The sequence below is a fragment of the Cupressus sempervirens genome, chromosome 7 (genome assembly GCF_028749045.1).
Source record: "Cupressus sempervirens isolate cs-2001-9-10 chromosome 7, ASM2874904v1, whole genome shotgun sequence".
Taxonomy (NCBI): Eukaryota; Viridiplantae; Streptophyta; class Pinopsida; order Cupressales; family Cupressaceae; genus Cupressus; species Cupressus sempervirens.
This window is the reverse complement of record NC_143124.1, coordinates 122,797,088-122,824,872: the sequence shown is the minus strand read 5'-3', so window position 1 is coordinate 122,824,872 and position 27,785 is coordinate 122,797,088. Positions and strand designations below refer to the sequence as shown.

The window sequence follows — 27,785 nt, the reverse complement described above, 5'->3', positions numbered from 1 at the left end:
TGATAATCCTGAATGGTCCATAATAGCGTGGCTTAAGTTTCTCTGCCCCACTCTTCTTAAGAGTAGATTGCCTGTATGGCTGCAACATGAGGTAAACCATATCATCTACCTCAAAACTACGCTCAGTTCTCTTCTGGTCTGCATACTGCTTCTGCTGGTTCTGAGCTCTTGCAATATTGTCTTTGAGGGTAGCAACTATATCCTTACTCTCCTGTAATAATTCACCTGCACTGGGTACCCGGTTGTCGCTCAACAACAAATCCAAGAAACTAGGTGCTTCATAACCGTAAAGTGCCATGAAGGGTGTCATCTGTATAGTCATATGATATGTAGTATTGTAACAATACTCGCAGAGATATATCCATCTGACCCAAGCTCGCTGCTGAGCTGCCACATAATTCCTTAAATACCCTTCCACCCATTTGTTCACAATTTCTATCTGACCATCGGTTTGTGGGTGATAGCTAGTGCTGGGTGTAAGCTCCGTGCCACATAACCGGAATACCTCCTGCCAAAAGTGACTCATGAAACGGCTATCCCTATCACTCAAAATGTTCTGAGGCAAGCCGTGCAATCTGAAAACCTCCCGAAAGAAAACCTCTGCCACCTGAGCTGCTGAATGTGTAGTGGTGATAGGAAAGAAATGAGCATATTTCGTTAATCTATCTACCACCACATAAATACAATCTCGTCCTTGTACCTTGGGCAAACCTGTGATAAAGTCCATGGAGATGCATTCCCACTTCCTGTCGAGAATCGGAAGTGGCTGTAGGAGCCCTGCCGGATAGCTGTGTTCTTGTTTGTTTTGCTGGCAAACAAGACACTCTCGAACATACTGCAAAACATCAGCTTTCAGCCCCTTCCAAGTGAACCGCTCTCGAACTGACTTGTAAGTCTTGAAGTACCCGAGATGGCCTGCTGTCGGTGAGTCGTGAAGTGCTCTCATAATCAGTTGCTTAACCTTCGATCCTGGGACTACGTAAATCCTGTTCTTGTAAATGATCAAATCATCCACAAGTGTGTATCTGGTATCAATCACTGTTCCCTCTACTATATCGAAGGCCCATGTATCCCTGGCATACTCTGCTATAATCAAGTGTCGCCAATCCTCCGATATCTGAACCATAAGAGTGAGGTGTGGCCTTCGAGATAGAGCATCTGCAACAACATTCTGAGTTCCCTTGACATATGAGATGTCAAAATCATATGCCTGCAACTTACTTACCCACTTTTGTTGGCGATCATTCAGGTCCTGCTGTCCCAAGAAATGCCTCAGACTGTTATGATCAGTTTTAATACAAAACTTGCTACCCACAAGATATTGTCTGAATTTGGCCAAAGCATGCATGATGGCCAACATCTCCTTATCATATATACTGAATGAACACTCAGGGCCTCTGAGCTTCCTGCTCTCATAAGCTATGGGGTGCTTATTCTGCATAAGTACAGCACTTACTCCCTCTCCAGATGCATCACATTGAAGCTCAAATGGCTTCGTGAAATCAGGTAATGCTAGAACTGGGCACGTAGTCATTATCTCCTTAAATCTCATAAAACAGTCCTGTGCCTTCTGAGTCCACACAAATTCCCCTTTTTTCAGTAAATCTGTCATGGGAGCTGCATGTCGTGAGTAGCCACTGACAAACCTGCGATAAAAACCACATAAACCAAGGAACCCCCTCAACTGTGTAAGGTTCTCTGGTGGAGGCCAATCAACAATAGCGCGAATCTTTTCAGGATCCATCCGCACTCCCTCTGCACTAATGATGTGTCCTAAATATAACAGCTCGGTCATCCCTAAGTCACATTTGGACTCCTTTGCATACAAGGACTCCTTTTGTAGAATGCTCAACACCGTCTCCAAATGCTCTAGATGCTCCTGCCATGATCGGCTATAGATCAAAATGTCATCAAAAAACACCAGCACGAATTTCCTCAACTGATGGTGGAAAACTCTGTTCATAGTGGACTGGAAAGTGGCAGGTGCATTGGTCAGACCGAAAGGCATGACTACAAACTCAAAGTGCCCACAATGACATCTGAAAGCAGTTTTCTCAATATCCTATTCACGGACTCTGATCTGGTGATATCCTGATCTCAAATCAATTTTCGTGAAATAACAGGGCCCATGCAATTCATCTATCAACTCATCAATGCGAGGAATAGGATACCTGTTCTTAATGGTTCTCTTATTTAATGCCCTGTAATCAATACACATCCGAAGCGTTCCATCCTTCTTTTTTACCAAAACAACAGAAGATGCAAAAGGTGACTTACTGGGTCGGATGTGCCCCATCGCTAGCAACTCCTCAATGGTCCTTTCGATCTCATCCTTGAGTCGCTTTGGATGTCGATATGGTGTGACCATGATAGGTTTAGCACCTTCCTCCAGCTCAATAATATGCTCAATGCCTCTGTCCGGTGGCCTGCCTGGTGGAATCTCACTGAATACCTTTTCGTACTTAATCCTCAACTTCTGAATATCAGGATGATATTCCGCCTTATGTTGCTCCTCCTATGTAGGTATCAAAGTACAAACTGCTGCCCACTCTATATCATTATGCCTAGTTAATCTCTCCAGCCGCCTAAATGAGATAGTCCTGATGTCTCCATTACGGATAGCCTTTAGCACATGAGTCCTACCATTCATTTCGAATTGTATCTCCATATCCTCTAATCTTAGGGTAACCACCTTCAATGAATGTAGCCACTGCATTCCAAGTACTATGTCCATGTCACCCATGTTGACCACATGATAGTCCGCCTTAAACTCATAGTTGTTCAAGCGCAAAGGTAAGTCTCGTACCATCCTGTCACAACGCAGAGTGTATCCATCAGCTACCTTGACTCTTAGTCCCTCGAATTCCTCAGTAATGAGTCCACGCTTCTCTACGAATCGTGCATCAATGAAATTATGCGTGGCACCTGTGTCCAATAATGTAATAACCTTTTGCCCAGCCAAGACTCCCCAAAGTCTGAAAGATCCCTCTCTCTGGATACTAGACAGTCGTGCTTCCTGTAAATGTAGCTCTGTTTCCTGCCTTTGCCCTGCACTGTCTATCTCCTATTCTCCCTCTGCTTCATCAGGATCCTCATCATGATGTTCTGAACCATCTGAATCTGAGTCTTCGTAATAAGCCCACATTGCCCGGTTGGCCTTCCCTTTTGGCCTCATAGGACAGGCATGGCCGTACTCATACGGGCCTTTGCAATAGAAGCATAGCTTCTTCCTACGCAAATCATTAAGTGTCTCCTTGTCCAGCCTCTTACTTTCTTCCTTAGGTAGCTGTGCCTCTCTATGAAAGGGTTTCCTGTCCTTATCTTTTCCTGAAGGGAAACTCTTTGCCTGAAATTTGTTTTTTGAAGCTGAAGAGGAATCCATGTCACGAGCTTTCTTAATGGCTTCCTGCAAAGTGGGAGGGTTGAGAGCTTTAATCCACCCTCTCAACGGATCAACTAACCCATCCATAAATAAAACCAATAGCCTTCGTTCAGATACATCTGTTACTAACACTGCAAGTTTCTGAAACTCTGAAATGTATGTTTCCAATGATCCCCACTGTTTAAGCTGGGCTAATTCCTTGAAATGGAGTTCTGGATCTTTCTTATCAAAACGTTCAATCAGTCTCTCCGTAAACTCCACATATGAGGTAATGTGTGCATGACCCATAGTGATCATACCATGATGCCACCATTCGTGTGCTAACCCATCCAGGTGAATTGCTACATACTTAATAGCTTCTTCCTCAGACATAGGGTTCAATTGAAAGTATGTGTCAAGCTTTTGAACCCAAGCTCTTGCTGTAGACTTCCCCGAGCCATCATAATATGGTAACTGTAGTTTGCCTACTTTCTTTCGTAGCTCATAGTTCTGAGTCCTGTCTTGTCCACGAGGCATATGCTTCATCTGCACATCCATATACTCTCTAAAGGTGATTGCAGCTGTAAAATCTGGACCTCCTACTTCCCAATCTCTCCTTAGCTGATCCTGTATGTCAGTGATCTGGGGTTCTCGTACCGGCTGCTCTGGAGCTCTAGGAAGGAACGTAGGAATCATAGGCCTCGAACTCACTGTTCTAGCTTGCTGGGGGGCATGACCGAAATTGTTCCCAATTTGTTCGCCTCCATTATGTATCTCATCCTGATTATTCCCATTCTGATTGTGACCATTCTGATTATTTCCTCCACCTATGTTAGCGTTCAACCCCATTTGTCGAGCCATCATCTGCATCATAAGCTCCATTCTCTGGTTCTGTTCCTATGCTCTCTGTTCTGCTAATCGCTGTCCCTGTGCCAAAGTGTCTAATAACTGTAAAAATCTCTCCTCTCGCTGATCTGGAACAATATTCCCACCTCTATCCATATTGTAGTTGTAGTCTTGATCAAAGAATACCTCCCCTGTGTCAGTATGACTGGATTCTATGTCCACCTAGATAGATGAGCTAGACTGTTCGCTCTGCAGGTCTGAAATCCTATCTTGTCTTGCTTTGGTATTGCGGAAATTATAAGGCCTTTGTCGCATGCTCTGATTTTAGTGTTTTGACATTTCGTCAAACACTTTCCCTCCTATCCAGCTGTTCCAAATTCCCTATAAGACCTCCACAGGATGGCAGGACTTATAGCTCTGATACCACTGTAATGACCCTCTCTATAAAGGCCACAGAAACCCTCAAACTGAACTTAGGAATTTTGTCAAACACTTGGCGTGTAACAGTAACAATATTCAGAATATGGTAATTTCAGATTTGATACTTTCAGAATATAATCACAGAATTACAATATATATAAAGCCATTGAACTATATTTCAATTACAATGCCATAAATTCTGAAATTATTTTATTCCCAATTCTGGTCTGATTATTACAATGACTGTATGACAGCAAATTTACCCAAAAATTGACATATATTTCAGAATGCAAGAACCTGGTTTGAAGAACTATGGAAGAACACCACGTTTTGCTGCAGATCGTCGATGAAGACCTCCAAGCGCACCCCCAAACTATCCTTAATTTGCTGCTGCTGCCCAAACTAGCGAGGCCGTACCAGGCCGTACCTGTACGGCTGCTGAAATAAAATAATATTAGGGTTTTGGGACCCCCAAATGTAAGGAAAATGGGCGCCTAGGGTTAGGTAGTAACCCTGTAAAACCATAAAAAAATAACTCCAAGGGGTTGAGGAGATATGAGCAATTATGTGGTTCCGAACACTGCTTTGCCAATTCTGAAAATGCACTTATTCTGTCTTCAAACTCTTGTCAAATGCTTCTCCAATGATAGGGCAAATCTGAAATCCTTATTCCAACCAAAAACAAACCCTAACAACGAATTCTCAATAAGCTCCAATGAGATGGCTGAATACCAACTCCAATTATGCAACAATTCAGGTGATATTTCACACCCTCAAAGTCGTCAATCCAAGGGAGTGATTCGTTCCCAAAGATCGAATAATTTGCAGATCCAAAGTCCACAAATGTCTTCACAATGAAGAAGTAGAAGAGTTCTCCAATCCAAGCATGTCCAAATGAGAGGCCCAGCTCTCTATTTATTCACTTTTCTAAGAAGTTGCTAGAACTTCTAGAAACATCCTTTATAATTTCTCATTATAATGCACTTTTTTTATAATAAAGTAATTTTATAAAATAAAAAGTGCAACTCAAATTAAAATTATAACATGTGGGCCCCAATATCACATAATGATAAAATATAACCTCTTAACACTTCTTCAAGAGCAAGATATGACTATCTGATCCGCAGAATTGACTCTCTTTCCACACCATTTGCCTACGAGAGTCTGGAATAGGCAAATCCATGATCAATGCCATGTCGAACTAAAGAGGGGACATTACAAATACTACTGTGATAAATATCATTATAAATGCCGTCAAATAGTCATGCCAAATAGAACTTCAGCAAATACATGGATAGTGGTATGAAAGACATTAATTGATAATATACATATAAGGCCACAACGTTAAACCCAAGTCTACTATGCAATGGATAACGACATTAATGAAAGTTAGATCATAACATTCAGTAAATGGCAAAAGACAATACAAGCCTGATTTTTCATAGTCTAGATTGCTGTCAATTTGAAGGGTGGAGACTTGTGTGACTGTCTGTAAGCCACTGTTAGGATGCTTAGGCGTCTTTGATAATCAGCTCCTACTTCCGCAGGTTGTTCTTGTTTATCATTTCTTGCTCACCACTACTGGTGTGAACATATTCATGTGCAGCGTTCGCTGTGAAGATAGTTTGAACTGCCAACCAACTATTCCCATCTACCACGTGCTCTGTTGTGTTGATGCCAGTTTTGTATCACTTACATAACATATTAGCAATTGAATATTTAATACGAGATATTAAACATGCAACTCCTCTCTTGAAAAGTTAATGGTCATGAGACATGAGTATAACTCCAATGTTCCTTACACCGTTGGATACTCGCTCAGTTTTATCGATGTGATTTGTTGATAATCACGTAGGCGGCCTTACGTAAATTGTTGAGGATGACTTGGACTTTGATGGGATGAAGGTGATGGTGGCTTGGTTTGTGAAATGTGTGGAAGCAGATAATGTTGATGGTGGTGGTGATGGAGGATGTGTCTTCCAGTAATGATGTTGATGGGAAAACGATGGTTGTGGAAGGTGAATGGATGTGTTCTAATACTTAACTTACTCCTCTAACTTGCTTCTCTAAGCTTCAATTACCCAGCTACTCACTATTCTACTCCTACTCCTATGAATTGAAGGTTAGCAAATGTACAGGGATCGAACCTAATGAGAGTTGACCAGCGGCCTCACTTCCACAGGTGCAATGATTCAAAGGAATAATAAACTAGCTTACCACACAAAGCTTCCCAACCAGCCGCTAGGATGCTAGTGGTCTAGCATCGATCCCTATCAAACATTTACCAATGCTACCATACAACTATCCATCTACTTCACTCCTACTTAGCAATTTGAAATGAAACCAACTTTAACAACTTGAAAGGAAATCTAAGTGTTAGTAGAAAACATGCAATAACACCCAATGTTCTTGATCAACATGCCAATCGCAACAATGAAAAAGAGAGCATTTTGGTATTATCTTCGCAACAATTTCTCCAACCCTTTACAAATGAGAGCAAATGGCCTTTTATGGGGGCCAAAAATACAACGGATGGTGGAAATCAAAACAAGATCAACGATCCAAATTGGATCCTCAAAACCCTAATTAGGGTTGCCACCCCATCGGCCAATGAGAAGCTGCCACCACATCAATGGACCAATGAAAAAAGTGCAAAAGGTGGCAACCAATAAGAAGGCATCAAAATGGTGGCCAATCAGAAATAGACACTTGTCCTATTCTAGAAGAAAGGGAAATTTGCCTCTTGGGCTTACATCAAATGATCTTCTAATATTACTCTTCCTTTTTCTTTCATTTTCTTAGCTCTTACATCAAATGATCTTCTAATATTACTCTTCCTTTTTCTTTCATTTTCTTAGCTAAGGCAATGAACTTAGCTAGCCTTTCGTTAACTTCTCCCATAGAAGGACAAGTTGTGTGCTTCGCCTTGAGTTCCGCTGACTTCGCCACGCTGTTCGCTGCTTGTAGTATCCTTTCATGATCCTTCTCATATTCCTTTGCAAATCCCATAAAAGCACTAAGAGAGGAAAGGGTGCCCAAATGCTTCTTCTTGATAGCAACCTTTCCCAACTCATCCAATCTCGATCTGAAATCTGTTTCATTGACATCCTCTTCTCTGATATCCTGAAAATCAAGTGCCACTCCAACGTCACTCATCATGGTTGAAATAGAAGTGTCAACGCTTGGACTGTGTCGTGCAATCTCATTATGTATCTCTTCAAGTGTTCTAAACCCGGTAGTCAATGCAACAAACCAAGATTCAACTATACTCAATCCTCTCTCATCAACCAACTTGGCCCTTTGCAAATGTGCCTGTGGTAGCCAATGAACGCCTGTAGCCTAAGAATAGCCAAATCTCTAATGGGAAGGAAATCTTTCCACTCCTCTTCGAATAACCTAAACTTGTCTCTAACGGCCACTAATGACTGGAATGTCAAGATGAAGGAAGGCAAGAAATTTCGCCCATTTTGGATTGCATCATGGATCCAATCCCTGACTTCATGTAGCTGAGCTGATATCTCTCCTGAATTGCTCTCGCTATCTTGAGGAAGGGCTGCCTGGTGCAGCTGTTGAATGGGCTAGCTATCTCTCCAATATTTGTTCTCAGCCTCCAACTTTACTATCCTTTCATTTGCCTTCCTTAACCTTTCTCTGATTGATGCTATACCTTCCTGGACCTCCTCACACTCCATATCATCTGTATTCCTTCCCAAGTTATGTTCTACTATCTCGTATTCTTGGGCCACAATCTCATTCACTGCCTTGTTGATTGTTGGAATAGCAATCTGAACCTTCCGATGATCATCATTGTCGCTCCTTGCCATCGTTCTTGCCATCGTTCTTGCCATTTGTTTTTGGTTCTCGCTATCACCCTTTTCCATTAACCCTTGGATGTCCTCAGTTGTATAGGTTGTTACCACCTGGCCTCTTGGCATAAGCATTTGTCTTAACCATAGTGGTGCAGTGCATCTCCCCAAATCTGGATTTGGTTCGACTAACAAAGCATCACCAACGGCCTTGGGTTCCTGACTTATTGCCTCGATGTCGATTGGTCCATCTTCTTCTCTACTAGTTTCTTCCATATCATTTCCTTGCTGGTTCTTCGAGAGAGGGGAGTATTCGGTGCTTTCACTATAGCCACTTGATTCTGAATCAGAGCTCACTTCCACCACGGCCCCTTTATCATTCGAATTGACCTCTTGGCCTCTAGCCTCAATTATACTCTCTTGATGGCGCTGCATGCTGTCTCTTGGCTGGAGGCTATGGATGTTCTTTGCCCTTCTCTACCTCCAAAATCTTCTTCTTGCCATTTCTAATCATTTCCTGTTGCCGGCTATTTCTTTCATTCCCTTGCCCAACTGATTCTGCTTGTCTCTCTTTCTGTTTCATCATCTCATAGGTAAGGGGAATCCTTTGTCTTTGTAGCTTCCTTAGTCCTTCATTATACCATGACTCGGTATGTAAATCCACTACCCTTGTAAGTGCTTCCAAGGAAGGATCCTGATGGTCATCCCAATCCACTGGATTCAATTTTGTTCCTTCTACTGTATCATAGTCTTCTCTCAACACATTTCCATCATCCTCCAGTTGATCCGGAATATCAAGGCCTCTCCATCTAGTAGCCCTCATCATGTTCACTGACAGCCTTGAGAAAGCTAGCTTTCTCACATGAAAGTCATCTTTGGTGTTGGCCAAAAGTCTTCTATGGTGGGAACATGCCCAAATTTGTTTCCATGAGATGCCTTGATAAGACCATTAGGTTCAAACCCTTGCCTTGCTCTGTACCATCCTAGATGATACCATTCCAATTCCTTTTCTGCGACTTCAAAGGAGGCCCGATTTGGGCAACTATCATTGCTAATTATGATTGAGAATGAAATGCATGTTTTTTCTTCGTTTCTCAATATTCTATCATAGTGCTCAAGTTGTCCAGCCAATTCTAACAAAACTACCTTGTCGGGTGGGTACCTTGGAAGCCTCTTGGGACAAACTGTATTTCCTGCCACTCTAATGTATGTAAACTGTGGAAATTGGATGAACCAACTCCCAAACTTGTTTTTTCTTGTCTATGCTTCCGATGAAAGTCTCTTAGCAGGGGTCCCTTGTAACACCCGGAAATTGGATGAACCAACTCCCAAACTTCTTAATTCTTGTCTCTGCTTCCGATGAAAGTCTCTTAGCAGAGGTCCCTTGTAACACCCTTACTGTCTTCATGGCGAAGGCATCGCAAAATATCTTGTAATCTTTGTTATTGTGCAAATGGAGCTGCGGATAGCATTCATGTACCAAATATTGCCCCGGTCCGCTACCAACTTCTCCTAAGGCCTTAAGTCCCGGACTTTTGTACAATCTAGCAATTAGGTAGAACAGATAGGAGCTCATGTACAATTGCCTTTGGTTTTGCACGGTTCTGAGTTGCAATTCTAAGTTCTCGCTTATGATCTTGGCCCAATCAAACCTTTTTTTCCCTTTCTCCATCTCATCAATGAACAAGTACATCCAGTTTTCAAATCTTGTCCCTTGAGCTAGGCCCATGATCTAACTGAGCAGAACAACGAGATCACCATATTCTAGTTTGAAATATGCCATTGTAAGCCTCGATGATCTGTTAACTCCTTTTCTTCCCTCACGTATCCAATTCTGTTTTAGATGCGTGTAATAAGCCTCTTGGTTATCTTGAAATGACTTAGTTGCTTGATCCATCATTACAATCGTCATGCCCTTGTACTGGGGAATGTTAAATGTTTCTTCAATTGCTTGTTCGCCAATGCTGGCCAACACTCTCTTCCCTTCATCAAAAATGATGGAATTACTGTTTAGATCAAATTTGGATGCACATTCCATAATCAATTCTGGACAAGGCAATGTGAGAGGAAAAGCCGTTGCGTGTACAATTCCACTCTTGTAAATCCTTTTTGCCAAGGGGGATTGTCATTCCTTCAGTCTGTCCCTCATCCGTATCATGTCCGCTGTACAGATATTGGTGTCGGTTATTCTCTTCATTTTCGAGAAGAAGGAAGTATTGGGCATCATATCTTCTTTGTCTTTCTTAGTGTTCGCCCGCTTGGGATGGTAGAGTGGTAGACCAAAAGGCAAGAAGAACCAAGCAGAGCAATCGTTAGACTAGAACGAAAGATGGATGTCAGCTTAAGCACTCCTTGCAACTCTAGATGATGAAAATTCACCTTAACCGATAAACTTACAGCGACTTTTCGGAACCTAGGATATGACTTTCAAGTAGTTCAAATCCCTTTGCAAATAGAAATTTACACTCCTAAAACTATCCAACACTTGCCTTCTATGCAAAAATCAAACTTTCATATGTATCTCTTCTTCCAACAAAATTGCCAAAATCTGGTATAAAATGCAGTCCTAACTTGGAAAAAATCATACCTTCACCATGAATTGCTCAAAAATCAGAATCAGATCTGCCTCAATAAAATGTCAAAAATGGAAAATTTTGCCTTTGTCTCAAATTCACCCATGCGTGAAGTCTGAAATCTGCCCAAAATGCTACCTAGGGCACAAATCGCAGCGCACAAATGGAGGAAAAAACCACCAAAATATGCAAGAATCCGCCCACAAGAAAAATCGCCAAGGCCTGAAAATGGAGAAATGCAAGCAAAAATCGCCCAAGCATGCAAAAAAACTGCCTTCCACTAAATTCGCCCCAAGTCTGGAAAAAATCTACTCCTCCACAAAATTCGCCCACATGGAGAGGAAGAAATGATTTGTGAAAATGAGATGGGGAGGAGACTCCCTTTATAGCCAATTTTCTTTCTCCATAAAGCTGGCCTACATGGTCTAGGAGAAAACAAAAAACAAAAATTAAATTCAAGTTAAGGCCCACAATTAAATACTTAGCTCAAAAAAATTAATTTTGCCAAAAGAAAATTGCACTTTTAAATTTACCAATTAGCTCCAATTGCAAAACGAAATTAAATGGCCCTAAGGGTGTTAAATATTTCCATTTAATGAGGGTTTAGTAATTAATACGTCATTAAATTTGGATTTTGGCTAACCAAAAGCCATTTTTTCAATATTAAATTACTAAATTCATTAAAAACTTAAAAGTTTTCAAGGCAATTAATCCAATTAAAGCCAATTTTTTTGCAATTTTCTACCAAATCGATTTTGCCAAGCTAAAAATTAAAAAATTAAAATTGCATTTAGAACCAAAAATCGATTTTTTGCAATTTTCCTCATTTCAACAAAATTAGAAAATTTTCACCAAAGAAAAAATTTGAGATTTTTTCAAAAACTTAAGTCTAATAAAAATTTCTCTTTTGAAAATTATCCCAAATTTACAAAGTTAAGACCAAATTTTCAAAAGAAAACATCTAAGTACAAAATTCACAACTTTATCCTGCCAAGTTAAAATTAACTTAGAAAATTATTCGGCCTAAGGATAAAATTGATAGCTCTGGAAAATCAAACTAAGAAAACTGGGTGAAAAATAAGCTAAGCCTCCCCATATCTGTCCTAAAGGTGCCAAGCGTGACATTTTCAAAACTCAAAAATTTTGGGCAATCCAAAAATTTGCCGAGGTGATAAAAAAAACGGGGTTCCCCAAGATTTGGGGCGATGTGTGAAAACATCACAACATGTTGCTGTAGGTTTGATGCTAAGAAATGATCGTAATGCTACCGAGATTGTCTTCCGCCCACGTGCTCAGGTTGCTTCCACTATGCTACTATGATAACCTCCACCCACATTAACTCTATGGCCACCCAAATACCTCTGCTACCTCCAACTCTAATGCACTTACTAAAGGTTGTTGAGTGATGGTTGCGACTGACGTCACTGTAGATAGATGTCCCACTGTCCTCAAACATTATTCTCCACATCACAGACTGTCAGCTACTTCCATTAGTGTATAACCACTATTACTGTATACAGACTACACCTCTCGCAACTGTTGAATGCTTAGCTGCACAATATCGTTTATCAATGTAACAATGGAGTCTATGCATACCTGTATTAAACATACCGACTTTAATCTCTTGTTCTTCCTTCTACCATTGAAGATTCACTTCTTGTAAATCACTATATCTATTCAACCTCAGTTCTGAAGTACAATGTGAGTACTAGGTTTGCATCCAGCCTCACTATTTTCCTCAAGGGGTTTCGTCCTTAGGAAATATCCAGTCACATTTAAGCAACCTTTAGGATTTGAGAAAATAACATATATTCATGTTGTCAATCCCAATCTAGCTCCACGCTTTCATAACCTCGATATGAGGGAAGACACAAACAACTAGGCAATGTGAGATTAAAAGTCAATTTCGTCTTTTAGTCACTTAAGTGACTTTATAACTTTATAACATTGTAATATTTAAATAAATCACTTAAGTCACTTAAACTTTAATACCTATTGAAATACTTCTCTGATTGCCATGCTCTCTAAGATAGGAATCTCTCCTCATAATTTCCCATGTGACCAAATACACTTTCTAAAAATAGAAAGGGTCCATCTCTATTACCCCTGACTTACTATACATAGTAAGTATGGCAAATGGAGTCCAAATGACATCGAAAGAAGGCCAAATCCATAAACCGCTAAATGTTGGAGATGAATCAATCCTCAGAAGACCCTCTAACCATCCTCATTAGCCTATGAGGATCCAATATTAGGCTAATTCTTGAAATTCTAATGCTGGCAACCAATGGGGACATTACACTAACACCATTTTTTTAGCAAATTTTTTTATAGCTTTTTCAAAATTTTCATATTTTTCTTAATATTTCATAATCTAACACTTTTTTTGTTTTTTCCTTTCAAGTTTCAGCTATGTTTAAACTTATCTAAAGTTTTAAACTAACCTAGTTTGTTTCTATAATTCTTTATTAAAATTCTAAATTTATGCCCACACTTTGTGTGTGACATGTGTGGGTTGATTCTTCATCAAAATGGAAATTGGGATGCCTCTAAAACTGGGTCGGCTGCAAGGTCTACCAATACCCCAGTAGACACATGTCCATCGAAATATGTAGGAACATTCCCTAAAGGGGCTAGAGAAAAGGCATAGGTATATGCTTTTGAAGGACACAACTATAATATTGTGATATGCATAAAATGTGAAAAAGTCATTAGTGGAGGCATATCTCATTTGAAATACCACCTTGGAGGGATCATAAGGCATGACACAAGGGTTTGTCAATTCACCACGGATGAAATAAAGAGAGATGAATGCCTAGCTCACTACCCAAGAAGAGAAAAAGTTGCAAAGGGAAAGGGCAAAATTGGCCATGAGGACAGCCATTTTTGAATCGCAAGGTATTTCACATTATCTTCTTTTTATGAATCATTTATTATTTTATAATCACCATCATTAGTTTAGAATCTAGAATTTGCTAAAACAATGATCATTTCATAATGAAATAATGTGGGTTGTGACTAGGTATCCCAGGGGTTGTCAATTCACTACAGATGAAATAAAGAGAGACATGTGTTAGACATGTCTTAGAGAATTGTAGCTTCGATCGAATTACTCTAACTGATGAAATCAAATGCATAAGTGGCCAATTACTCTAACAGATGAAATTAATTGCATAAGTGGCCTATTGGCCTTGAGCATTTGATCTCTATCATTTTCTGTATATTGATCTTATTATTGCTATGATTATGGTTATCATAATGCATGATCAATAATTAGTATATTAATAAGCATGCACCTATATATTTAATAATATATATAATTAAATATATATGTACACGGTCAGGTTTAATATAAAAATTATACTCATGCTATTATCAATGTTAATTATGATTATCAACAACCATATCAATCTGACAATCTTATAAATATGAAGACCAATATCGGTATCTAGCAATATATACAAAAATCAATTAACGCAAAGCAAAGATACAACAGCAACTTATAATATATCTCAACAACATTGCATTGTCTCGGTTCGATATCGACTCATATTCATATCTCAGCAACATCATACTATCACAAATCAATATTGATTCATAAGGAATTAATATTGTCATTTTATATCTTAGGTTGATATGTAATAAACCCTTTCTTCACATATATATTGTCTTGATAATGTCCTTAATATCAACTTACGAGCAGCCTTATAATCAATATGTTCTTCTTATATATGTCTTCTATTACTCTTATATTACCTTATCTTATCTTTATATTCCACTTCTATGTTCGGTGTTCTTATCCTTGATAAGCAAATTGATATCCTTCAGTGCTATAATGTCTTCCCTCGATTTCGGTGTAAATTCTCCTTAATATAACATGTCTTGCAAATGATAGATTCACTACCTTGCAACATACTTAACAAGGAGATGGCAAAATAATACTTTCGGTGTTCTATGTCTTTGATGCCAAATGTCTTATTCCTTTATCCTTCGGTGCATGTTATTACTTATGCTTCTATGCTTCCCATTATATAGTTTGCTATGATAAATGTTTTATCCTTCTATGGTTTCGGTGCCTTTGTTAACTCTCATACTATGGTGGTCTTCTTTATAACGCTTGATGGTATCTAAGTGTATGCTTCGGTGATACTTAATGTATTTCGGTGCTATATTTTTGTATTTCCCCCCTTATCGAACATTATACTCCTTTCATATATAAGACCGAGATGACATGAAAAGTCATGTCTCTAGAAAGGAGCGGTCATAACTAACTAAACAAACCAAAAAGGGGACCGAAACTATTAAGAGGAGTAAGACCGAAATAAGAAGGGGTAAGGGAATATTCAAAAAGATTCCCTAGAACATAGAAAGGGAATAAATAAGGATAAATGCTTATTAAAGCATAAATTATAAGCTCTCTAAAATATGATATAAGAATAGGGTAACATAGATGTATTAATATACGTATATACAAGGGCATGATATTAATACATTTAATATAATTGCGTAATATTGAAGAATCATTCTAATCAATGAAATGTCGACTTGTTTGATTTCGAATATCAACTCATTTAATATTAGAATGGAGGTCGATGAATAATAATCTACAAATAATGTGATAGATGTCCTTTCTCTTGCAGACAAGGACATATTAATGACAAATTATATCATTATTATTAATAATTAATTTATCATTAAATCTTATAAATATGGGGACATGACATGATATCGATATTAAGATTATAGCAGATAGATATCAATTCATATAAAATTGATATTCGTATATATCTAAATGTTATTATTGTGATATTGTGATCAACATAGAATATCAAACAGAGTATTGTTTGATCTGCATTGAATCAACATATACATCTGCAGAGCAATACTTAAAATTTTAAAAAATCCTATAGCATATAAATCTGATCAAACTTTAACAAGATGAATGTCTTGCATGCTGCCCAAGAAGAGAAAGAGTTCCAAAGGGAAAGAGCAAAATTGGCCATAAGAGCAGCCATTTCTGAATTGCAAGGTATCTTACATTATCCCCTTTTTAAGAATTTTTAGTTATTGTACAATCACCATTATTAGTTTAGAATCTAGATTTTGCTAAACAATGATCTTTCCCATAATGAAATAACATGGATTGTCACTAGGAAACTTAGCAAACCTTGATGAAGAAGAAGCACTTGAGGGCATAGTGGGCTCTCATCATGGCCCACAGATCCGCAAATCTACCATCCCCTCAGCTTCCACTTCTGCTAGTTCTAGAAGAACAATGCCACACACATCTTCTACAGATAGCTTTTTTGTGCATAGAAACACTCCTAGAGCACAGCCATTACTGGAGGGTATTGGGTGGAAGACCTATGTGCATCGGCAAGTCGACATTCAATGTGCCAAATTTTATTCTTTTTAAACATCTCTTTTAATGTTGCAGAAATGACAAGAATTATTGTGGAAGGGAAGGGCTACAAGGCGCCTACTCCTACAAACTTGAGTGGGAGGTTAGTTCACTTGTTTTAATTTTTAAATGTTTTAGAGTTTTACAATTTACTTACTTTAGTTTAATGTAAAAAAAAAAAATTAAACAAAATTGTGTACTAAATCTTAATTTTATTTCGAGCTTGTAGGTTGCTCAAAGATGTTGTTTCTGGGGCCAAAGATGTGGTAGAAGACCAAAAATTACAATGGAAACAATTTGGTTGCACTATACTTTCAAATGGATGGACTGATGGAAGCAATTGTACTATCATCAAATTTTTGGTTTCTTACAAGTATCAAGTAGTCTTTTTGAAGTCCTTGGATGCCTCAAACAAGATTAAGACAATTGAAGCTTTGGCTCTAATGTTTGAGCAACCATTGATGGAGATGGGGGTTGCTAATATGGTGCAAAAAAAACTGACAATGCAGTGGTATATGTGGCAGCGGGTAGGAGCCTCCAAGATCAGTATAGCACGCCTTTTTGGTCTCCTTGTGCAGCACATGTCCTTGAATTTCTTTTGGAGGACATACAAAAATTGGATTGGGTGAGACTAATTGTAATGGATGCAAGAAAGGTAACAAAACATATCTACAATCACTCTTGGATTCTCCACTTGATGAGAAAATACACTCATGGAAAGGAGCTGGTTAGACCTGCAGTCACAAGGTTTGCAACAATTTTCTTAATGATGCAAAGTGTTATTAGTTCTTTGACTTTTTTGAAGCAAATGATTGTGAGTCAACCATGGCTAGACACCAGTTATTCAAAAAAGCTCGATGGACAAAGTATTACATACATTGTCTTTGACAACGACTTTTTTGATGTTGCTACAAAAATTGTGAAGATAACTAGGAAATTTCAAAAGTTGAATATTTAAAAAAACAAACCAATGATCAAATCTTTCATTAGTAATTTGTAACTCTAGTCTATGATTAATGATAATCTTTTTCCATTTTTCAAGTGTAGGTAACAGAACGCTTAATTAAAGTTCTCCGCTTGGTAGATGGGGATCAAACCCCAATGGGGTATCTTTATGAGGCCACGAATAGGATCAATGAGGCTGTAAAAAATTCCTACAAGGGTGATAGACTAAAATTTGACCCCACATGAGCAATTATTGGTAGGAGCCAGAACAATCAGCTCCACCAACCCATTCATGTGGCAGGGTACTTCCTCAACCCTTGTTTTCGCTTCTCTCCATCCTAAGGGGATCCCAATAGAGAGGTCATGGAGGGCTTCATTCATTGCATGCAAAGGATAGTACCTGAGGTTGAGGTGAGAGACCTCATTGTGGTCAAGATGGAAGTGTATCAAAATGCAACAAGAAAGTTATTCTCTTAATACTTGGTAAGAAGAGGAAGAAATAATCAAACCCAAGGTACAATTTTTTAAATTTTTGGTGTCTTCAGCATGCATGATAAGTAGATGGTCATGGAGGGCTTCATTGATTGCATGCAAAGGATGGTACCTGAGGTTGAGGTGAGAGACCTCATTGTGGTCAAGCTGGAAGTGTATCAAAATGCAACAAGAAAGTTATTCTCTTAATACTTGGTAAGAAGAGGAAGAAATAATCAAACCCAAGGTACAATTTTTTAAATTTTTGGTGTCTTCAGCAAGCATGATAAGTAGATAAAAACTAAGTTACTAAAATATTTTTTCACCTTGCTTTCTCTTTCTTTAATATTTATCTTGCAAATTATTGGTGGCAAAAAATGGAGTGGAAATGTCCCAAATTTGCAAAACCTTGCCCTTTGCATCTTATGTCAGCCATGCAGCTCATCCAATTACAAGCATAATTAGAGCTTATTGGAGGCCATTCACATGAAGAGGAGGAATAAGTTAGCATGAAACACCTCAATGACCTTGTTTATGTGCATTATAACCTTAAGTTGTGTGCATAAGAAAGGTAGAGTTAGCACCAATTGGTCCACTTAAATCCCTACTATGATTAGACATCACAGGAGCAGCCTCCATTGTTCACAGATAATGATGTCTATGATTTGGATAAACAGGCTATGGAGGAGGGTTGTTTCACAGCAGGATTGGATGTCACTGATGAGGATCATGAGGCACTGAGAGTGAGGACACAAATGATGAGGAGGCATTGCCAGTGTCAGCACCATCTACATCCAAGATGGAGGTCTAGTCATAGCCACAGCCATAGTTGCAGCAGACTTCTAAAGCTAGACTCTCTTCCACTCTATTTGTTTTTACTAGAGTTGTTGGAAAGGGGAAGAGGAAGATGTATCCTATGTTGATATTGCACTGGAGATTTTTATTTGCTTATAGTTTTACAAAGACAATTTGTTATTTTTAGTTTTCTTTAGAGTTCAAACTATCAAACTATGGCTACAAGCCATCAGCACTCCACATAAGGATGCAATTATGTATCCTATTTGCATTTATATATACCTAGATCAGCTTGTTTGGTTTGTTTACTCATTTATTGACTCATTAGATGCATCTTCTTATTGGATTTTGCAAAAATAAATGCATTTCCAATTAAATTTAGACAATTTTTTTATTTCTCAATATTTTCTCAAGAAGGTCCCAACTTATCTCCGGTATTTGTCAATATCTTATTTTTCATCCTCAACAATAAGTTGTATGTAATGATATTTTGAACTATGGTCAATCCAACTTAGCCACCCAACACACGCCCTATAAATAAGGCAAGGATGTAAATTAAGCCTCAAGAAATGGCCATGATACAATATGTTCATATTCTTGTAGTGGCATTCGATGGAAGGAGCCTTGAATAATCATCTCATTAAACTCATACTAGTGCACATACATTAAAACAAAAGTACTTCGTTTATTTGATTCCTATCACCTATCTAGGAAGAGATTCTGCTGCAAAATAAAGATCTTTTATTGGAGAAAACATACTTTTTACCAAAGAGTTAGATGTTTATAAAATGTGAAGTAAGAAGTTCTCATTTCATATTGGGAATCATCTTTAACACTCCCTACTTGATCGTTGATCGAGGACAGGGTGGACTGTAATGCCCCCATTTTAAAATACGACATAATAATAAATAATAATAAAATTAAAATATTAAAGAATATATATAAATTTTAAATCATAAAAATAAAAGAATAAAAGCTAAAATATAACATAATTAAGAATCCTCAACGTGCATGAAATGAAATGGTGTGACTCCCTCAAACATGAGATATAAAAGGAAGAAGAGATGACTCCCTCAAACATGAGATATAAAAGGAAGAAGACACATAAATGAAAAAATATATCAGATTTGCTTAAGCTTTAAAATGATACAAATGATTGTAAATAATTTAAAGCAGTTAAAGAGTGTTGCATCTTTGAGAAAATTAATCATTTGTTAAAATTAAAACCCTTCAGGTTTTATGCTCAGCCTCCGAGATCAGAAAAATTCATCAGATTTTCTTTCAGTTATTTCCTTCCATGCAATATCCAATTAATAATATTGTACATTGTGCATAACTCTAAACTTATCAATAACTTTACATCTTAGAGTAATGATAGATTTAGAGCTTTGGAGTAGTGTTTGGATCTTAGGGAGCTTCCCCTAATTATTTGAAGAGAGGTTATCCTCGTGCTTTGTCCTGCTTTGTGTGCAAGAGACAACTTAAAACACTAACAAATGTATCTTGACCAAAATATTTTTCAAACCATTCCAAAATTTGTTTCCTTAATCAGCTATCTGGATTCAAAAATCTAAGTGGTGTTCATAAGCAGGACACGAGTCCATTTGGTTGCAGGCATAGGAATTGAGAATAGGAATGCATATTGGGAATAGGAATGGCTATTCCAATAACAGCTATTTTTTGGAATGGACATAAGCTCATTTTAGGGGCAAAATGGGAATATGTATTCCTATTCCCTATTCCAATTGACGCACCAAACGGAAAACAGAAAACCTATTCCTAATTTCCTATTCCTATTCGAGCAACCAGATGGGCCCAAATCATGGGCAGCAATTGCCCATTTCTGAAACTAAATTTAAAACTCTTTTGCACTAAGTAGCTATATCAAATCTTCACGTCATCTATAACCCAGCGGTTATAAAGAGGATAGAGAAAAAACTGACAGGTTCAGAGGATATTTTCCATGCTCAATACAATACAGTTTTTCTAACCAACCATCCCGAAACCTCATGAGCTGTACAACTTTGCAACTCAAAACAGGATAGTGAATATTTTTATGGATGACTTATTTTAGGAGTATCTATCAAACTCTATTTAAATAGTATCTTTCCTTGAATCGAAACCGACTAACCCAAATCATCTCCTCATTTAATCCACTAGCTCTGAACATAGTAAATTAAATTGAATTGAATGAGTTCCTGATCTTCAATAGACTATCCCTCATACTCTATGCTTTCTCCAGTCATATGAGGTACAATAAAGCAGCTCAAAAATGATTATCTTATATGCAACTGCTATTCAATGGGCAATTTATCAAACTATGTTTGAATATTCATATCCCCAACCAACTATCGGCAATCTTCACTTCATGTGCCCTCCAGCAGCTCGAAAGAGGATAAAGAAATTTACATGTGCCAGTGCTCATGGATTACTTCTATCATATCCAACACCTCAAAAGGAGGATAAAGAAACTTCATATCCCTAACCAGCTATTGCAAACCCTCGTGTGATGTGATGCAGCGGGTGAAAAACAGAAGAAAAATCATGGGCTATTGATTTCTGATGGACTATTTTTCAAGATCTATCAGTAATTTTCTCATCACCATGTAATACTTTCATGTGAATTGCTGATTTTTCCCCAAATTATCCAAAATGGGCTGTAATAAAGAAAAAGGAGAACGGAAAGTCCGAAAACTTACTCAGGCAGAGGAATGACTAGAGCCTCCGCAATCAGGGCTTTCGACAAAATTCGCAGATGGGTATTCAGCAGTGACCATCCCCACCTCAAAAACCAGCTTCTCGCCCTTAGACCTGATCCCCGTGATAGACCACCACTTAAAATAAGCCTTCACACGGATCCCACTGAGCTCCTGTATATATCCCTCTGTGAGTTTTCCTCTTATTGTCTTCGAAAAAGAAGCAGGGTAGTTATCAGGAGGTAAGATTATATCACAACGCCCATTGAAGTGCACAGAGAAATCTCCGCTAGATTTGTTCAAAAAATATTTAGACACGCTATTTGGTAGAAGCCCAGATGGAAAGCCCTTGCTGACTAACACCCCATATGCTGTGTGTGTTAAATTCATGCCGTGCTCTCCCATCTTGGCTTCTGCATTGCATTGATGGGAAATTAGCACACAGAGAATTATAACTAGAAATACTTCGATTGACATTTTCAATGGGACAAGCCGAATGAAACCCATTAATCGCTGTTTACAAGAATGCTTGTTGTGTTATCAAAAACGCAGTAGATCATACAGAGAATCGAGCAGATTTCAGAACTTTGAAGTAAACCAACTGTAAATTCAGGTTATAAATTGATTCCCCAGGTGTCAAAAGATTGAGAATATGTGATTTATAGTATTCGGCTATATAGGGAAAGTGTATAAACGGTAACGTATACTTTTGTTTAAGGATAAATTTGATAGTGATAAGCTTTATTTTGCTTTTTAAGCTCTTTTTCTTGTCAATCGTCTTAAATAGCGGTTCGGTACACTTAAAACGTACTATTTCTTGTAATTATATAAAATATTAAAAATAAAAAATTGTATTCTAATTTTTTTAATTAACTAATATCCCGCGCCTGGTCGTCACCACTGTACAACAGTTTTTTTTTGCCAAAGGACATGGTTCATTATTTTTCCTATTTTAATATATAAAAAAATTTATGGAGTGGTCCTCGGATCTTTGCGAGAGTTTTCTTTCTATTTTTATAATTTAAGTAATAATAATAAATATGTATGGTGAGGTGCTCCATTTTGATGAACTTTTAATACTAGCAGCTAACCATTGACTCATGGGTTTACGAGGTGTGCTCATAGTTTTTGGTTCATTATATTATTTTTTTAACAATAGATTTTTTTATTTTATTTTTTAACCTATTTATATAGGCGAGATTTAATGTTTTTTTTTTGTTTTAACTTTTTTATCATTTGTTAGTTTTGACAAACTGAATTTTTAAACAAAATAAATAAAGACTTTTTTTAAGTTTTCTATTGTGAAATTAATAGAATATCATATGAACTAATGAAAGTGTGAATATATATATATATATATATATATATATATATATATATATATATTAGAGTTCTAATGTTTTTTAAAGATTTCTTCTAAATCTTTTTAGAGTCTTCTACTCCTGGCATTATTCTCCTTCAAAACTCTTCATAATTCTCTTTTATTAACAAGAAGAAAGGATTTATAACTATTAAGAGTGAGCCACTTGTCCATGCATGCTCTTATAGTAATAGTTTATGTAGCCACATTTGACATTGTACCTAATGTTGGACCATCATGCAAGGCATATTAGAGTATTTTCCTTGGTAAGAAATACAATTTAGTCTTTTGTTTAGACCCTTTTTGTGTTGCCTTCTCCATGAAGGTTTCTTTATTTTTCTTCGAAGATCCAAAGCTTTCTTAACCTTTCTTCCTGGTAATATGGGTATCTCTATGGAAGATAAGTTTGTGGCCTCTTTGTTTTGTAAATGGAAAAGTTATTAGAAGAACATGTTGTTCGTTCAACTAAGCTCCATAGTAAATTAGTGTCAACAAAAAAAAAAAAAAGTCCAATAATAAATGATAAATAAAATTAACTATGTAAGAACTCTTGGTTACTCACTAACCCCTTGTAATCTATTAGTTGTAATATTATTTTGTATTTTTCTACTAGTTGTAATATTATTTTGTATGTTAAATGAAACAATTATTGTAGTTAGTCTATTTTGAGTTTTTTAAAGCATTGTGAATAACTTATAATTTTATGTTGTTTCCAAAATTCTTTATTCAATAGGAAATGTATATTTGTTATATGTATCAATTGCTTTTCTAGAATATATTCATTAAGGAAAGTAGTACCGAGGTATAAGTTAACATTGTTGTGCATGGTGTTGTAAATGTGTATTCTTGTATAAATGGTGGGTAATGATGTTGTTTTGATTCAAGGATTTTTTTATTGTTATCTTTTAGTTCAATTACAAACATGGCAATAATATTTATAAGATCAATTCTTAATAGGAGTCCTAGAAATCGTGTAAAAATAACATTATAAAATATAGGGTTTTTATTCTACTATGATATATGTATGCTCTATCATTCTACTAGTAATGCTATTATTAATAGCAATTTTCTAGATTTACCAATGACTTGTGCCAAAGTTTCAAAACTCAATAAATTAAAATTAAGTGTATTCATTAACTCAACAAAACCTTGTGAAGTGAGTAAATAAGTGAGTTACTTTATTCTCTTTCAAAGCTAATTTCCTCTTAATTTTAGTTATTTTTTCCATTAGGTGGAACTCATGTTGTAATATGGCTCTTATTTTTATATAGAGGATTATATAAAATGTTTAAATAATTTTCAAATAGATTGTTTCTAGGGTACAAATTCTTACAATAATTTTATTATTATTTCCATTGTTTGTGGGTAATTTTGGGTTAGTCCATCTTAACCTTTCTTGGACAGACATGAGGTGATATAGAAGAAATGTTGGGGGTGTGGTCTGATACTTGAATGGCAATATTACTACATTCAAGGTACACAAGTTGGAAGATGGTATCAATAATGGTGCAAAAGCAAAAGTGTCATTAGTGGTTGTAGAGTTGGCGAAGAAGATCAATGTTGACCATTTGCATCTTAAAGGGAACTCACAAATGGTAATCAATGGTATTGCCAATGATGACAACCAAAAGTGCAAAATGAACAAAATGATTTGCATCATTAGAAATAAATTAGAAAAAAGTAATATATTTAAAATCACACATCTATTCAAGGAAGGGGAATTGACTTTCCACCTGAGTAATCATGATTAAGTTTTCATATATTTTAGAGGATAACATCTAAGATAGTAGATGGTAAGCAAGTTGAGGTATCATTTAAATAGTAGAGGATCGTTGAATGTAATATATTACTTGAGGTGGAAAAATGTGTAGATGGCCATTTTGGTAAAGAAATCTCAAATAAAGGTTCTTCATTCTTTGCAATTTTAAGAAATCTCCATTCTTAAAAAAAATGGTATTGGGTAGCACGTTAAGGATAGTAATGGAACCCAAATTCAACCTTTGTATAAAGAACCAATGCATGGTTTTTTGGGGAAGGTTCATAGAGGTTGTTGGAAATATGACTAGATAGATGAGGAAGTATTGTCATTTATGCCAACATACATATTTTGGTATTTCATTGTGAAATCAAAGACAAATAATTGTCTAAGCATTGGACAATTTATAGCAACACGGAGAGAGATTCAGTATGTACAAATGATAGAGTTTGAGTTAGCTTATGCGTAGTTAAGGACCGAAAGATGACAGAGTCATGATGACATATGTCGGTACACAAATCTATACAGATAGTATGATGACAATTACAGAGGAATTACCAGTACAAGTAATTAATAGAACATAATAGAGCATGATAGTATAATTGATTGTACAGCTTAAGGAATTATTTTGGTAACAAAATAATTACTTATCCATGATGTTCTAACATCCTAGATGTTAACCCTAAGGCATTTTTATTAATTAGACAAGCGTGTGGAAGCTTTAAGGCTGATTGATCAAGGGTTTTGATAGTTTACAAGGTATAATAAGTAAAGATCGTATCCCGCACAGCTAATGAGTGGTGAATATGTGATGCAAACTATTGCAAAGGAAGTCTACATGATATGCAAGGTTTGTATGATGCAAGATCTGGTGTATGATCAGAGGATCCACAAAGTGCAACAGTAAGACAATATTGTATGTATATCTATACTTGTGAAGAAACTTATTTGTATATTGCATTTTAGGGCAGTGGGCTCTTCTTGCATACATTGTAATTGTTCTACCAACTCCTAACAGGGTTGAAGCAACTTCTAATAGGGTTGAGGCTTTTAATAGGGCCTAGTCCTCTAATAAGGACTCGAGACACCATATTTATTTCATAGACTCTTAACAGGGTCAATATCCTTAACATGATTATGTTATTTAGTGGATCATCTTATAGGTATCATCCCCATAGAGATTTTCCCTTGGCTAGGGTTTCCCTAGTTAACAAATAATGATGTTATGAGTTCTCTATGTGTATGGTTTTATTTATTGTTCAACATTGTTGGTGTACTTTCATATGCAAGTTACAAAGTAATTAACAATATTCAGTTGTGGGCAAAAGATTGTAGAATATTGATTCACCCTCCCTCCTCTAAATATTATCTATTTCTAATAATTGGTATCAGAGCATAGTTACTCAAAAGAGGCTTAATAGCTTGAGTAAGATCCCTATGGATATGGAACAATTAAAGAGAAATCTTGAAGAAGCTCTTGAGAAAATTGATCTTCTTACTGAAGAAAGAGATAACCTAAAAGATAGGTATGAAAATGCAAAATTTTACATTGGAAAGCTAAAAGATAAGATTGATGATTTGAGATCTAGGAAGGAATCAAAAGAGCAAATTAGTGACAACGATGAAGTAGGAACTCTCAAGAAAGAAAATGAGATCTTGAAGCATGAGTTGAAAATTGTTGAACTTAAGTTGAGTCTGAAGAAGGATACCTATAAGATTGAACCAGATCTAAAATTTGAGAATGCAGACCTAAGATACTAGTTGTCTCAAGTAACATCATCTAAACTAGATTTTATTAAGATAGAGCATGCAGAATTAGAAAATTACAATACTATTGTGAAAGGAGAATTAACACAAGATAAACAGTAGTTAGAGAAGCTTTATTCTAGTAGTGAGAAAATTGATGAACAACTATTTTACCAAAGATCTTCTTATGATAAGACAGACCTTGGATATCTTACTGGAGAAAAATCAGCCAAGAAAATTGAAGTTAGGAAATAACCAGATCTAGTTGTTGAGATCCCTAAGCCTAAAGAAATTGATCAAAATAGGATAGAAGTAAGCATATCCACATAACTATCTAAAGAAATTGAGCAAGTTAAATTGTCTGAGAAACATGACAAACCTAAGGAAATAGAGCAAACCAATTTGTCTAAGAAACACGATGAACCTAAGCAAACATAATAATTAGCTAAGGAAGTTAGACATGAACTCAGAGGTAGATGTTTTATATGCAATGAAGTTGGTCATACGAAGAAAGATTGCATAGATTAGTCCTTTAAACCTATCACTAATTTATATTGTTATAATTGTCATTGTTATGGTCATAAAGAAGTAGATTGTAAGAAACCTAAGTTTGATAGTAATAATGGAAATAAAAGAATGTTTAGGAACACTAACCCTACAAGTAATAAAAGAGGGAGATCACAAAGTAGATCCAATGATGGTGGAAGACCTAATGAAGAAAGGAACTAGATTGTATGTTATAAATGTACCAACCGTGGACATAATGCAAGGAATTGCAAAGCACCTGATAGTCTAAATGAAATCGATTAGAAAAGGAATGCACTTATATGTTAGTTATGCAATAACTTTGGACACACAACAAGATTTTATAGAATGGATAGATGAAGTTTCAACATGAATCCTAACTATGGAAGGAATAATAACATAAATAATAGAAGAAATGATAATGACAATGATAATAGTCGAAAGGAAGCACTAAAAGAGCATGTTGATGAATTCAAGGAAGTATTGTGAAAGCTAATAATCCAAAAAGTTCTTATACAGTTTTAGAAGAGTAGTATTTTTTATGCACTTGATGGTGGATTAAAGTTAAGAATTATTTGTGACTCATCCTATTTGAATTAAGTAATTCTAGTAGAAGCAGAGCGTCAATTGATCGAAACTCGTGTTACAGAGTGAATTAGAAGTTATGTAAGCAGCAGAAGGTAGAATACATAGTGAGGAAGCTATGGTTAAGTGTGCAAGCATTTTTATGATCGCAATAAGTCGTACAAAAGAAATCAAAATTACTGGTAATCAGAAACAGATTGTGAGGATAAAGTAGATATGCATTTAATGTGAAGTTAAATTTGAAATGATTCAAGGATAGCGAACTAAATTTTTAGTATCATTTATTTGTGTAAATAATTTGGAGTATTTGTGAGTGATTTGACAATGAATTAAGAAGAAAACTAAAGTGTTTGAAGTGTGAAGTTGGAGAAGCCCTAATATGCAATAATCAAGGTATTTTACGAAGCTTTCAGTAGGAATTTTTAGCATAGTCAGTTAGCATGTTGGCAAGCTAGTCTGCATGTGATGTTAGTGAGAGGACAAGGTATAAGTTTAAGAA

General features: G+C 36.6%; 1 protein-coding gene across 1 annotated transcript in view; it reads right to left on the bottom strand.

The window, feature by feature from the left end:
• The window catches only part of LOC149545810 (DUF538 family protein (Protein of unknown function, DUF538)), a 124,527-nt gene extending 102,582 nt beyond the window's left edge, over positions 1-21,945 (bottom strand). Inside the window, exon 1 of the mRNA XM_089790852.1 lies at positions 21,318-21,945. Within this exon, the coding sequence (XP_089646978.1) occupies positions 21,318-21,821 (504 nt within the window). The 5' untranslated portion in view covers positions 21,822-21,945. The remainder of the gene's footprint in view (positions 1-21,317) is intronic.
• Positions 21,946-27,785: the final 5,840 nt, after the last annotated feature.